Source organism: Lepidochelys kempii, chromosome 9 (assembly GCF_965140265.1).
Source record: "Lepidochelys kempii isolate rLepKem1 chromosome 9, rLepKem1.hap2, whole genome shotgun sequence".
NCBI classification, from domain to species: domain Eukaryota; kingdom Metazoa; phylum Chordata; order Testudines; family Cheloniidae; genus Lepidochelys; species Lepidochelys kempii.
Window position 1 is genome coordinate 11,661,296 of NC_133264.1, and position 15,626 is coordinate 11,676,921.

The window sequence follows — 15,626 nt, forward strand, 5'->3', positions numbered from 1 at the left end:
GCACCATAGATGGACTGGCAATGCTTTCAATGCCATTCCATTAGAGAAGCCCATGTAGGGTTACACAACAACAGGTTAAAAACCCATCTGAATTGTTTACACTAGGGCTCCTGTAGCTAATGCTGGTTGAGATAAACCCCTTTTAACTGACATTTTTAGAAAATGGCCCTAGCGGAGCCAGGGACTCAGCCCGAGGACAGTGTGCAGCACACAATGGCAAGCCATGGGCAGAGAGAAACAGACACAAAGCCAAATGTTGCCCCCTTGGCTGCTAGGTGAGGAGACAACAGGGTGCATTGTCACCCTGCTGGACGGGGTTGGGGTCCGCTGGACCTGGGAAGGCATCTCCAAAAGAGAAAGGGGCCCTGCTTGGATGAGCGAGAAGAGAGGTGATGAAATACAGGAGCTGAATTTATCCTGCTCCCAGCCCCAGCTAAGGGTATTCCTATGGAGAGAGCTTTGTACCGAAGACCTGCTTAGGAACTCATGCCCCATCTCCAAAGGAACAAAAGCTTCTCAGGTAGGGAAGTGACCTGCATTGTTGGAGCTTGATAAAGTACTCTTGAGAAATCTATTTTTACTGGGCAGAGAAGGAGAAGATCAACATGAGGATGGGGTGATTTTTTTTAGACTTTACCCACATCCCCCAGACAAAACACAACTGGCTAACATAACTTTCAAAGAACACAACTGCTGCTATTGGTGTACTAGCATAGCTGCAGGAACTAGGGATGCGGGGGGGATGACAACACCCCAGCCCCAGCTGTGGCCTCAGTCTTGGCCCCCTTACTCCTGTCTAGGTGCCCCCCCAGAGACACGGCCCTGCTCCTGGCTCCAGTTCGGGGGTGGGTGGGGCTGGCTTTCAGCACCCCTCCATTCAAAGCATTTCAGTGCCACTGTGTACGAGGCAAGAAGATTATATATAATCTTGGCCCGACTGAAGTCCATGGCAAAACTCCCATTGACTTCAGTGGAGCCAGGATTTCAGCCTCTCTCTAGCTGGCTAGTTCAAGATTTCTCCCTTAAGCAACTGGCTGAGTCAATACAAAAGGATCATTACCTTAGGTGCTTTGAGTTACTCTGTATTTTCTCTAACTGATCTATTTCTTTGGACAGCCTTGCAATTTCTTCTTCCAGATTTTTCTGAGTAACGTCGACTTGCTGACACAGTCGAGCAAAGGTAGTGGCCATTTCTCTAAAGGAAAACAAGTTTGTAATTATAGTTTACCATACCTCGTGTTACACGACACTTCAGAGTCCATGGGTAGAATAATGCAATCAGAACAGCCACCAACTGCTATACACAAGTGCATAAAGAAAGACAGCAGGAGGAAGAATGAGCAAAGGGACTCTTCAAAAATCAGTAGAACAGGGACACTGCGGTGGTGGCATTTTTAGGGTCATTAAAAAAATAATACAAAATAGACCTCGTTTTAAATACATGCTGATGTTGCTACTGCCAGCTTCTGACTCCAAAGCTGGAGACTGTTCTCAGAGTAGTGGATTTTTGCTATTAACTTGGGGGTAGATTCACAAAGGGATGTAGGTGTTGCAATGCCTGACTCCTAAGTGTCCTGCTGCTTAGTGGAATTCTCAGCTCCGAGTTAGGTGCCCAGGCTTCCCAAACAATGCAGGAGAAGAGTTAGATGCCTAACAAATGGATTCTCAGAATCAAGTTGCTGAGCAGGGAGCCACCTAAATTAGCTAAGAACGAAATGCAGTGGCCTGGATTCAGGCTTAGGCCTAGATTCACAAGGGAATTGGGGTGCCTGACAGGCTGAAGGGAGGTGCCTATCTATGCTTGGGATTCTCAGCTGTGAAGCCTCTCCTGGAGTTGGGCACCTAAGTCAAATCAGCCCAGGGGAAGTGGGGTGGGGGCAGGAGGGCAGAAAGAGAGAGAGAAAGAGGGAGGCTCTCTAGCCAATATCCCAATGGTTAGAGCACTCATCTGGGATGTGGAAACCCAGATTAAAATCCCTGCTCTACCTGATTTGGGGCAGGGGATTGTACTTAGGTCTCTTACCTGCCAGGTGAGTGCCCTGACCACTTTGGCTTTTAGAACCTTAACCAGTTTGACTATACAGGCAGTGTTCTGAAAGGACTGCTTCCCTCACTCCTCAGGTGACCATATGTCTCTGTTCTACTCTGTTCTCAGGTTATTGATTATTCTGGAATGGGTGTCTCTCGAGCTCTCCATTTTGTATAATAATTAAATAGCCATTGGACAAGAGATAAAGGGAGTGACTTGACAGCTTGGTGGTTAGGATTCTCACTTGAACGGGATTCTCCCACCTCCAAATCAGGCAGAGGAGGGATTCAAACTTGGATCTCCCACATCACAAGTGAGTGCCTTAGCTGCCAGGCTATGGGGTATTCTGGGGACACCCACCACCTGTGTTATGTGTGAGGCATGATCCGATAGGGGTACTCTGAGCACACTTCCTGCATCAGGACGACAGGTGAGAGAATACCTCATTTGAGAAAACCACAGGGACTTTGCCATGAGTGAAGGCTGTGAGCAACTAGTTAGCTGTGGGGAAGCATCGAGCCTTTAGGCACTGTTCCCACCACTAGGCATGTGCAAAGCTGTTGGACTTAAGCACTTACGCCTAAGTAGCTTTCTCAATCTAGCCCTTAGCATCTGAATGAGTTTATCGTAAAACACCTAACAAAGTGTCACCAACATTCAAATTGAGCAAACCAACAGCTTTGATAGGGTCTACATTCATTTGACTTTTCTCATCGCTTCAAACCCTGTTCACCACGTTTAACACTCCTTCCACTAACTGACTGTCCCTGGTAAATACAGAGCCAGTTCTGCTTGGAACAGCAATATTGAACAAACATTTTGATAGATTAAATGAAAAACCAGGACAATTCAAACGGGCTCAAAAGATGTTCCCGGGATATCAGGACATCTTACAAAACCTCCAGGACTGTCCCGATAGCACAGAGACATATGGTCACTTGAGGAATGAGGGAAGCAGTCCTTTCAGAACACTGAACATAGTGAAACTAGTTAAGATTCTAAAAGCCAAGCCATCCTGAGTCTTAAGTGATTCACTGTTAGTGAAAAGGATGTGACTATGACTGCCCATAAGAACAGAGCCAAACTTTCATATTTATATAGTAAGCTGCTTGACAAAGAAACTGCCTATAGAGATTGAGAATCATTCTTGATCTTCAGACAGATACAAGTTAGGGGTAAGCATTACACATTCTGCTGTTTTGCCAGGGTAAGTGAAGTTATCAGGCACAAATTAACTGTATGATTTCAAATAATTATGCTGTAATACCCATATGAGTTGTCTCTTGTTATTGTGTAAATCCCCCATTTATCCAAAAGAAAACAGACCATTTAAAAGGGCATCTTAAAGGCAAGACAAAAGGCTTAAATGTTACAGGCCAAATTCATCCCTGGCATAACTTAATTGACTTCAGCCCGATTTAGATAGAATTACGCTAGGCATGAATCTGTCCCATCATCCTTTTTCCATAAGGGCTTTTTATAGCACAAGTCAAAACGTCTCTGAACGATAGGAAAAGAAGGGCATTATTTTCATCTCTCAGCAACAGCACGAATATTTTTTACTGCTAAGTGCTAATGAAAATTGCATAATGTAAGTGCTTAGGTACTAAGGAAGCTTGCTGATGACTGCTCTTTAAAGTAGTCCAATTCACGTTTAAGTTGAGTAAAGAGAATAAGAACGCGCAAACCAAGGTTAACAAAACTACAGCTCCAGAAAAGTGATGCTTTTTCTGTGAAACAATATCCATAAAATTCCTTCATTAAAAATAAGCATTTTGCTAAAGGGGCTCAATCAACTTAAAAGCCACACTTCTCAGAAGTTCCCCTCCCCCCCTTTTCAACCACCACCTAAGGCTACTATAACTGAAAGAATATTTCTTTTCTCCACTTTATAGTCATTTTCTCTCTCCCCCGTAGTCAGAAAGGTAATCGTGCCTGTGTGAGGTCTTTACACTAACAGTGATGTGCAAAACAGGACTGTACAACCATAAAAATATGAAAGGGGGATTCTTTGCCACAATAGTAATCAACCCAACTTTGGCTCATTTTTTGAAATTGAATAGATTTCAAGTTGACCTTTAAACCTTCATACTTAAGCATCTTTTCAATTCTCTATTGTAACTTTCATTGATAAATACATGCACATAGATTATCCAATGAAATGTATTTCCTGTATTAGTGACTACAATGATAAGTATAATACTTACTGTTGCACTTGATGGCTGCAATTTGCACTAGTAAAACTGACAATCATCTGCAATTTTTCAGTAGCATAGTTTACAAACTGCTGTTTAAAGGCTCTCTCTTTTGCTTTAGTTGTCCAGGTTAGTTTCTCATAGAGATACAATAATCCATACATACTTAGGGAAAGACATATGAGTTTCCAGCCTACAGTTCTCCACACCTGAAAAAGAAGCATCTTTTCATGACCTGAGCGGATTATGTGACAGTAGCTCTATGGAATGTATTTTGTCAGAGTGTGGTCATAATTAGAAGAGGATAGAAAAGTGTCAACTTCCTGTTCAAGGTATTTGCTCTCTTTGTACCTTTCTGTCCGACTGGATTAACAAAATTATCATCCAGGTAGCACTGCAGAGCAACACAGCTACATAAGGAGCTAGAGTCTCTTCACCTTGTGCATCAGCTGCAGAACTGTTTAGCTAGATTCATATTACAGAATCTTGATTGCTAGAGATAAAGTAAGAGGCAGAAAGCAAAGCTCTCAGCAATTCCAAATTGAGCCTGACAAAAAAAATCAAATAAATTTTATAATTTAGAAACGGAGCACATTTATATGGAATAAATATAGGCTCCATCATGACCCTACTCAGCCAGTTTTCTTATTACATACTTACTATGAGCATTTAATGCACTTTATACCCCTTACTGCAGTGCTATTTAGCCTTGAAGATGTAAATATTTTGCTGCATTAGACAAAAAGTATTTATCCTAGATACCCCATTTGCAAAGTGGTTCTGATGCCACAGATCTTGTAACCCTAACTCACATAAGTAAGGGTTGCAGGATTGGAACCATGATGTAGAGTCATATAGGTTAGAGTACAGCATGACTGATTCCTGGAGCCTTTGCCTATGAAGAGTAAATTAAAAAAAAACAATGGATATCAAAGAAATCTAATAAACCAATCACTCAGTTTAAGTATTTTAAATTAACTATTCTGTAGCCATTTACAAAGAAACCCTGGCTAAACTGACTAGCAAACAATTCTTTACTATGCTAAATACTAATTTTTAGATTTCACCTGTGATTGCAAGGGGCTTACCAAGCACATGAAAGGAAAGTGCACCTATTGTTTAGTAAGACTAACTTCATTAGACATAGTTCTATTTAAGTCATGAGTTGAATGGAGCTATGCTGCTTCTTGCCATCTGTGGACTAGGCCCATTACTAATTAGACTGATTCTAACAAGCAAACATCAAGTCTATGCAGCAGTGATGGCATCCTAAACAGTAAAAAGAGTACATCTGGAATAGTCTCTGCCATGCTTTCCGTTTATAGAGGTAGTTGCAAATGCTACTTGCCACTCCTCCAACGATGATGATGCTCATAGAGGTCCGTGATGTTAGTGAAGCTAAACTCGTTACCAAAGAAACCATGAGTTCCTCCTGTGATACGTTCTCTGGAGTTACGGCAGGAAGACAGGTGGCAGAGGGGGTGGAAGCTAAAGGACGAGGGATCTAGAAGAGCAGAATAAGGCAACTGAGTGATAAGCATTATGGAACTATAGAGCAAACTGCTTGGTTTTATTATTTATTTTGCTTTCTCATAAGCAGGGTTAAAAATTGAACTTAAGACTGTCTGGGAGATTCAAAAAGGCTCTTCATTTGTTTAACCCTGAACAGCAGTAACGGAGGCTTAGAGAGTTGTTCAGAAAACTGATGAGTAACAAGAGATGGGCCTTTCCTGAAGATCTCATCAACCCAGACAGGGGTGGGGCAAGAAGTGAAGAGCTGCCCCAAATTCCTGAAATATAATTAAAGCTTTTAGCATGGACTGTAGTTAATTCTGTTCGATTCCCACTATGCCTCATCAGCTCCTATCCATTCCCCACTATTCTAGCTGCCCCGGGCCCACCTGGCAGTTCTTTCAACCCTTCACTCCCCTACAAATGCACCCATCCACCCATGAATTTTTTTTTTTTTACTTTGAGGCTAGGGCAAAGTCTTAAGTGGATCCAAATTTCATGGTGACCTCATGATGGGCTGAACCAAAATCCCAGGTCTGAACAGCCTCTCAAGCTTTACAAGGGAGCAGGGTGGGATAACATCTGGAGACCTATTTTGCAGTTTGGGGCTATCGCTACATTTATCACAACAGCAGGAAACCATAGTTTCTTTCCACTTGTTAGTGTTGACATTTAAAAACTCCATTGCCCCAAATAGCCAGACAGTCCATAAGGTTGAGGGAAGTAGGACTGGCTTTGCTCCACTTTAATTATACAAAAACTGTAAATGAAGAGGTGACCAGAAGGATAGATACAGAGGTAAAACAAAAATCAGAGTCCCCAAGAGCATGCAGTAGCTGCAGGAAGTACTAGAAAGGTGTTCTGGCTCCATTTCATCCATGCATATAACCCAGTAATAACAACCCTCACCAAAACAAGTTTCAGACAAAAGGGAACATGGTGAGCAGACAACACACCAAGCTATTAACACACATGTAAAATAATGTATAGAAAACATCAGATATCAACCCAATCCATTCTGAAAGACCTGGGAAGCACTCACCTGTGAGGTTGGATCTGCCAGTCCGAGTAGCACTCTATGAGCATTCTTTGGGCCTAGGAAGCGGTTTACAAGGGTGGTCCACCCCAGGGAAAAGCGGAATGTGATATCCTCTTGAAAATCCGAACACAGACTGTGACAGTTCAAATCGTAACTGAGGTCAAACTTCCTGCATGGGATTAGCAACTGGAGCTGATTCTGAACACCAGAAGGTAATAATGGTGTCAGATTTTCTAAAAACAAAGTGGATTAGCAAAATTTAGTTACTATGCAAAACTTTACTCCATCTTGGGATGGTCATATGATGCACTCATTCTGTATCTGGCTTTTTTAATTTCAAACACCTAAGCAACAGTATTAACTGAGGCCTAACCTACCAGTTTATCTACTTAGCAATTTCCATTACAATTAAGAGAGTGCTCAGCCCTTGCACTGCACAGTTTAAACACAGTCTGTCCCATTAGGATCAACTATTGATCATTCCAGCAAAACAAAATGGAAAAAGAAAAAGCCATCCAGAAAGGCAGTGGTGTCAAAAAGGGAAAAAATGGTCAGAGATTAACTGAACCAATCAGAAAGATCTCTAGCTAGAGTCCTGAAGTCCAGGATGGACAAAGGACAACTTGGCCAATCTCAATAGCCTTGGGTAGAAATAAGGAAGAGGTGACTTCTCAAGATCTCAGGAATAGGTCACTAAAGGCTTCATATATTTCCTCAAGACCTGACTGTTTCATTACCAGGAATCAATTCAGACTGGGTGGCTGGACAGGCATTTAACAAAAGGGAATACAGAAACAGGAGACCATACCAAAACGTGAGCTTCAAGATAGAATCCTAGTTTTTACTGAGTGAGCTAGGGTAAGGCTTACACTGAAGAAATATCTGACAATCAGGTATTGCCTATATTTTAACATTACCATTGTTAATTCAAGTTATTTTACTCAGTTCCCTTCCCTAAGATAGCTATACAGAGGTTAAAAAGACACAGGGAGAGAAGAAAGGTAGCAGGTCTAGAGTGAGTTGGGAAGTCCTGTTTTCTAAACTCAGTTCTACCACAGTGTGTGACCTCAGGCAAATAAATCACTTAATCTCGGTTTCACAGCTTCTCCAAATCGGGATAATAATTACTCCTACCCAATCCCCACAAGCCCTGTGGGAAGTAACAGTTGCATAGCACTTTGGAGTTGTAAAGCGTTATAAGCTTATAACTCAGTAAATCCCAGTCATAGTATGTAATTGTCTAGAGAGGAACAAGTAAAAGTAGGAATTTACTTGGATTAAACATTGTTAGGAGAGGAACTGTTTTTCCATTATTCATGTGTACAGATCCTGTGATCTATGATTGGGACTTCTTGATGCTGCCCCAAAACAAATAACTCAAAGAAGACAAAGTCCTTTTGGGGTTGACCTGGAGACTGCCCAGGTTCAGACTCATTTGTGTGAAAGTAACATTACTCTGTATAAATATTACCAATCATTTCCTGCTGTGACTGATGCATTGACTGATTGACTTCAGTGGAGCAACGGTCAGCCAAGTTCCTTCCCAAACCATCTTCTATGTGCTTGTTGAGCTCCTAATGTTTCATGAAGAAAGCATGTACATAAGTTGATATCAACAAGCCAGCTATGTTCGAACAATTTTGAAATATGCTGAACGCAAGAAATCCCTCTAATCTTTGAATATATTGTTATCCATGGTGGGGAGGAGAAGAGCACGGAGAATGATCATGCACTGAAATTATAAATTCTCGTGGTAAACTAACTAGAATTTAAAAAAGGGCTGGTATCTGTAACATTGTGGTCATTAAAAAGGTAGCTGAAAAATATGCCTCAGTTTTCAATATAACTGTTTCAGAGAGCATAATGCAGGGGTGGGCAAACTACGGCCCATGAGCCTCATCTGGCCCAACAGACCTTTTAATCCGGCCCTCGAGCTCCACTGCCCCGCTCCGCCCGGTGCTCCCACATGTTCAGGACCTGCATGATGGGCATGAGGGCACACATGTTACTCTGGCTGCACAACCTAAATGCACTTCATGCGCCATCAGAGCCTAGAACCTGCAAGCCCACATGCCTGCTACTCGTTGGCTTAGGTGACTGATGTTTTAGTAGTGTTAATTTTCCAATGTTGAGGGTGACCAGCTGCATTGTTCACATTAATCAAAGAGGGTGTGGAAAGGGGGTAAGTTTGGTTTAATTATTGTAATACCTTGTTATGACAGTATACTTATAATAGTAAGTATGGTTTTATGCTTACTTCCACTAAAATGTATCTTTATTAAATAAAGTTTATATGAATATCTCTGAATTGTTAAATTCCAAGAACATTCATGGCCCGCCATACAATTTCCATACCCAGATGTGGCCCTCAGCCCAAAAAGTTTGCCAACCCCTGGAATAATGCCACTATATTACTCTGGAAAGTCAGAATTGTCTTGGTCTGATAGCAACCACTTCACTGGCCTGAACTAAGAGAAACCAATTTCAACAATACTGGTGGAAGTCAAAATATAAATGTTTTGGGAGCAGTGATGGCAGGTAGAATACTCATTCAATCCTATAAATGTAGATTAATGGTGCAAAATCAGTCTCCTATTGAGCAAATACAGTCAATGGAAGTTTTGACATGCACTTTAATGGGAGCATGATCAGGGTTTTTGAGTACCAGGCTCACGAGACTATCTTGGAATGTATGCTCCTTTTAAAAGTTACTGTTAAAGTTGGTAAAATTCAAACAACAAAAAATGGCCTTTCTAAAAGTGAAAACGTCCATGAATTGTGGACTCCAAAATATTTTGTCAAGTGAATTTGTGACTTTTTGTAATTGAAATTTGTATCAAAAGTATTCTCAAGGTGGCTAGCAAAATGTTTCATCTACAAAAAAACAATAAATATGAACCAAACTAAACATTTTAGTGACCATTCTGATAAAATTTTTAATTAATTAAAAAACTTGAATTCCCTCCCCCCCACCTTAAAATGGAAACAATTCCAGAATCTTTTGCAACTTTCTCCCCATCATCTTTAGTTATTGTAATCTAATTTAATAACAGAAATACACAGATACAATGGATAGTAAATCTCCTAAGAAAGACCACCACGTACACAAAGCAATATACAGTTATTCTTGGGGGAATTCTGCACCAAAAAATTAAAAATTCTGTAAAACTCTATATGTTTTCTTTGTCAAAACAACAATATAATCCCACCAGTTTCAACTATTTTGGTAATTTATTTCAAAATGCCTATCAGCAAGAATGTCTGTAATAATACAGACAAGAAAAAAGCCCCCTTCCCAGAAGCAGAGAGTTAAAGAAAACCATATGACAACCCACTTCCCGTTTCTCTGTTATGCTTTTGTTGGGCACCTCAATCTGGGTGTGTCACATGTGCCAACTGAGCAACTATCTGGGGAAAGCTCTGCCGCTCCCATCTCAGACACCCTCCCTCCCAGAGCCCAGCCATGGGGCACCCTGGCCCAGACACCTGCACCCCTTTGTCCCCAGAGTCCAACCAGTCTGCACCCTACCCCTATCACAGACACCCATGCCCATAACCTCCCAGACCTCAGCCCAGACAGCAACACCCGCTACCCCTCCAGAGGCCAGTTGCAGGGCACCACCCCAGCCCAGACACCTGCACTCGTTACCTCCCCATGGCTGGGCTCTGGGGGTGTGCCCCCCAGCCCAGACACCTGCTCCTAGTTCTAGCTTTTACTATGTTAGTTTTAATAATTCACGTACTATATACTCCTGGGGGAATTCTGCACCACTGCACAATGTAAAATTTGCAAGCTGAAGAGCTAGGCTCTGCTGGGTCCAGCAGCCCCTAAAGGCGGCCATCAGCTCTGCAGCACTGCCTACTCCTCAGAGCCCAGGGAGGGAGGGAGAAAGAGAAACAGCCTGATGCTGGGTCCTGGGCTTTATGGAGTTTCCTGCACACCGCCTCCTTCCTTCAGGATGAGCTGGGAACCGCAGCTGCCCACAAATCTCCAGCTTCCCCTCCTCCTGGCCCTGGCAGTGTCTTGTATTTGTGAGCTGGAGAGCTGGGCTCTGCTGGGCCCAACAGGCCCTAATGGCAGCCAGCAGCTCTGCAGCACCAGGGGGGGAAAAATGAAATTCTCCACAGAACATTAATTTTGCTCAAATTCTACATTGTGCAGTGGCGCAGAATTCCCTCAGGAGTTTACAGTGCATGAATTATTAAAACTAACATACTAAAAGGTAGAACTAAGAGCCAATGCGAATGACAAATTATCTTCATCAAATCATTCAGGTGTTACTTACACTTTTATACAGCTTCAATACTTGTGAAGAAGGGTGAAAATCAGAATAAAATTCATCAACCAAAACAGAGAGTCGACAAATCTCATCAGTCATCGCAGAAGAAACCTGAAAATGTTAAAATATAGACATGGCAATAGAAGATTTTTTTTTTTAATTGAAACACAGAGTGCAAAGGAGGAAATTATTAAAATGCTAACTGCATCACTAGATTATTTAGGTTAAAAACATTCTGCCCATTCTCATGATTAATCAAAAAATGTGAACAGTTAGCAGTCTATTGGTAAAATCCCTTTCCAATGTAAAGAGCACCTCATGAAGTAGCTAGTTCTGACAGACAATGGGGGCCACCATCTGCAGCCTCTGACCTTCCCCCCAGTTATCTCCATTGAAGAAGATTCCAGAAGTAATTTAAGAATGGCTACTTATCCTCCTACAGTAACCATGGTCCTTTGAGATGCATTATCCACAAGTATTCCACTTCTGGTGCACACTCGCCCCATTCATGGGAGATCAGAATCTATTTAAATAATAGTGGCCAATTGGGACATTGTGTTCTGGCACCCAACGGCTGAAGACAAAGGGTGAATCGAGTGAAACCTACCTTCAATTCCTTCACTGAAGCAGAATCCGGTTGATGTAGGATTCCACAGTAGCAGAGAAGGATGGCGAGTTGTGGAATACATGTAGGCAACACATCTCAGAGAACTACAGTTATGTCTACGCTAAAAGCTATGTCGGTGTGCAGGGGGAATCACAGCCATGTACTCATGCCAGCGCTCTTCCAGCTAGAGTGCGCAAAGGTAGCAGTCAGAGCACAGCAGCAGAGGCAGGGCTTAGACGTGCTGAGGCTACATAGGGCTATGCACAGGTGAACCACCCTCAGTTCCTTCTCTACCGCAAAGTTCCACAGAGGAAACACCAAAGCAGAGGAGAAAGAGATACACTTTGAAGAACTGCAGTTACTTCACAGGGTGAGTAACATTTCCTTCTTCTTCAAGTAGGGTGCCTATTGGTGCTCCACTTCAGGTGACTTTGGAGCAGTATCCCCAGGAGGATGGTGTTTCTGAATAGAGGTCTGGGAATACTACAATGGCCTCCTGATGAAGGTAAGCAGCCACCACCACCACTGGAACTTTTGAGAATACACTTGAAATTGAGGATAGTCCAAAAGGAAGCATCCAATATTGGAAGTGATATTGGCCTATCAGAAAGGCAAGTATATTCTGTGAGATGCATGAGTGGCAATATGGAAATGTCCATTTTATAGGCTGAGAGCTGAAAACCAATCCCGAGTCTAATGAAGGAATCATCATTGCCAGAGTCACCATTCTGAATTTGAAACTTTATAAATTTAGGAGCCTTGGATCTAAAAATCAGTCTCATATCTCCACTTTTCTTCGGTACAAGGAAATATCTCAAGTAGAAATCCTTCCCCCTTTGTGCTGAGCAGGGACAGGCTGTATCAGCCCTAGACAAAGAAGGATGTCTATTTCTTGTCTCAGTAGCAGCTTATAAGAAGAGACCCAAAAGAGGGAGGTGGGAAGGGGGAGGTATGTAAAGTAGATGGCATAGCCTGATGTAAATCTCCAAAATCCATCTGTCTGTAGTAATTTGCTACAATGAATGTCAAAAATGGGAGAGAGTTTCCAAATGCAGGGAGGTGAGCAAACTTTTGCAGCTGGTAGACCCAAGGTGGGCAGGATTTGAACCCTCAACCACCTCATCAAAACTGGTGTTTTGATAATGAAGATGCGTATTTGAATCAGATGAATTTATGGTTCTCTTCCTTGGGAATCTGTGGTTCTTTCTAGGGGTCTCTGGAACCTCAGAAAATTGTATCGAACAGGATCTCTGAGCAGTGTTCAATCTACTAAATTTTCTTTTTCTCTCAGGGTAAATCTCCAGAGATCCCAGAGTGGCTCTGGAGTCTTGGAGAGTTCAGATGGACTCGTCCATGTTCTCTGAAACCAACTTTAGACTAGGGCTGTCAAACTATTAAAAAAATGAAATTGCGATTAATCACAATTTTAATTGCGCTGTTAACAACAGAATACCCTTTATTTAAATATTTTTGGATGTTTTCTACATTTTCAAATAGATCAATTTTAATTACAACACAGAATACAATGTGCACAGTGCTCATTTTATATTATCTTGATTACAAATATTGGCACTGTAAAAAAGAAAAAACAAAAGAAATAGTATTTTTCAATTCACCTCAGAGAAGTACTGCAGTGCAATCTCAATAATGAAAGCGCAACTTACAAATGTAGAATTTTTTTTCCCACAGAACTAAACTGAAAAACAAAACAATGTAAAACTTTAGAGATTACAAGTCTACTCAGTCCTACTTCTTGTTCAGCCAATCGCTAAAACAAACAAGTTTGTTTATATTTATGGGAGATAATGCTGCTTGCGTCTTATTTACAATGTCACCTGAAAGTGAGAACAGGCATTCACATGGCACTGTTGTAACTGGTGTTGCAAGGTATTTATGTGCCAGATATGCTAATCATTCGTATATCCCTCCATGCTTCAACCACCATTCCAGACACAGAAGCATCTCATTGATCAGGAGGGCGATCCTAGTTGGTCCTGCTGACTGGAGGATGGCCAATAACTCGTGTTGCAATTCCCTGACTTCTTCAAGTGGCATCTGAATGGAGTCTGACTGGATCGCCACATGTTTAATAAGGTCTTGCATCTGCTTAAAATCATCGACCATAGACCATGGAAGAGACATTACCACTTCGTCTAATGATGATGAGGAGATGGTAGTTTGAGGAGTAGCCTCCTCATCTGCCCTAGTTTCCTGTTCCTCAAAATGTCTCCTCCTGCTGGGGAGTGATCTGAGGTGGTAGAAATTCTCTCTCCCTATTGTACCAGCAGGCTAGGCTCCAAGCCTTAGAAAACTGCTGTCAGTCAACAGCCCAGGGATCTCAGTATGACAACTAGAGGTATCCATATGGGAGGGGCAGTGGCATTTAAGGTTGTTCCCACCACTTGTGATGTCTTCCCCAGGGTTCCTCCTTGTCTCTGTGACTAACACAGAAAAGGTTCCTATAAGGATGGGTTAGGAGAGCCCTATGCTGAACAGCTAAAAATGCTGGTGAGTTAGTCTGTACCAGTGATAGATGAGAATCCAGTGACTGAGTGAGTTTTGGTACCAAGAGGCACTCGATACCCATGATCACCAGAGATTTTGGTTTTTCAGCCACAGATAAGTATCTAAATTCTTGAGGTAGCAAATGGAGTGTCAGAACCAACCTGATGGTCTCTAGAAGTAGATGGTACCAAGGATTTTAATTGCTCTGATGACAAGGGTGACGGAGGTGGATGCTTCAATTTATACAGTACTGAGGGACCTGTCAAGGGGGGGTTCTAGTGGTAAAGTTGTTTCTGATGGAACTGGTCTGGAGAAACACCTTCCCTTTGCCATCTCTGTTACACCTGGATGGTAAAGAAGCTCGCTCAGGGCAGCATGTGCTCACAGAAGAGCTTTGGGTCTTTCCAACCCCGTCAACACCAAAGGAAACTGTAGCCTTTATGGTACCAGGCAGAGAGGTCCATGATTCTGAGACCATTGACCTAGTGGGAAACCAAGGTCTTTTTGGAGAAAACTTTCTGGGACCTCTGGAGGTCTCTGGAACCATCCCCTTTCTGTGGGGTATTGAGCAGAGATCGAAGAAGGTGCACTAGATCTGCCCAGAGACTGAGGTACAAGGGATTCTCCCAATCTGGCTCTGAAGCAGGGCAAAGAGAGCTTGCTCTCCTAATTCTTCCTTGCCCTCCTAATTCTTCCTTGCCCTGGATCTAAGGGCTGAACAGAAGTTACATTTCTGTGGGAAGTGTGACTCTCAAAGCAACAAAAACACTTGGAATAGCCATTGCTAACTGGGATGGCATCCCAGCAAGTAAGGCAATGTTGAAACCCAGAGAGCTGGGCATAGCCTCCCAAAGAAGGCAAGTCTCCCCAAAGAGAGGAGAAAGGAAAAAAAAGGCTCTCCTCTCACTGGTAAAACTAAACTAACAACTATACTAAGCCAAACTAGTACTAAGAACTAAGAAAACAATTCTAATTGGATGAGGCACACTCAAGGTGGACCTGCTAAGCTGCTCTCTCCGGCCAAGGCAACTGAGAAGGAACTGAAGGATGTGTGCATGGGCCACATGCACACCGCTAGAAAAAGTCTCCAACTGAAGGCGCATGGGATGCATGCACATCTGACACTACTCAAAGAAAACCAGGTGAGCCACCAAACTGTGAATTTGAAGATAGAAAATATTCTCTTCCTTGTTTGGATCTAAGACATTTGCTCTTTGTATGCAACCCACCTTGTTCTCTACTTCCTCAGTAACCTGTTTGATTTTTTTCTTAATATCCTCTGTTAAAATGTTCAGTTGGTTTCGAACAAATTCCAACCTATCTTTCTGGTCTTCTCGCTCTTCCATTGAATGAACTCTAAGGTAGCAGAAAAGAAATCACCATCACTAGCAGTTCTCCCAGAAACATAATAGTACAAAGAAACTTAATAAATTCAGCATGGATGAACAATTAATACAAG

The 15,626-nt window shown here is 42.3% G+C and overlaps 1 protein-coding gene across 1 annotated transcript in view; it reads right to left on the reverse strand.

The window, feature by feature from the left end:
* LOC140917150 (mitofusin-1-like) overlaps positions 1-15,626 on the reverse strand; it is an 80,759-nt gene that overhangs the window by 9,517 nt on the left and 55,616 nt on the right. The window contains 7 exon segments of the mRNA XM_073359322.1: positions 1,061-1,195; positions 4,237-4,433; positions 5,573-5,728; positions 6,779-7,008; positions 8,247-8,349; positions 11,062-11,166; positions 15,397-15,523. Of these exon segments, the coding sequence (XP_073215423.1) occupies positions 1,061-1,195; positions 4,237-4,433; positions 5,573-5,728; positions 6,779-7,008; positions 8,247-8,349; positions 11,062-11,166; positions 15,397-15,523 (1,053 nt within the window).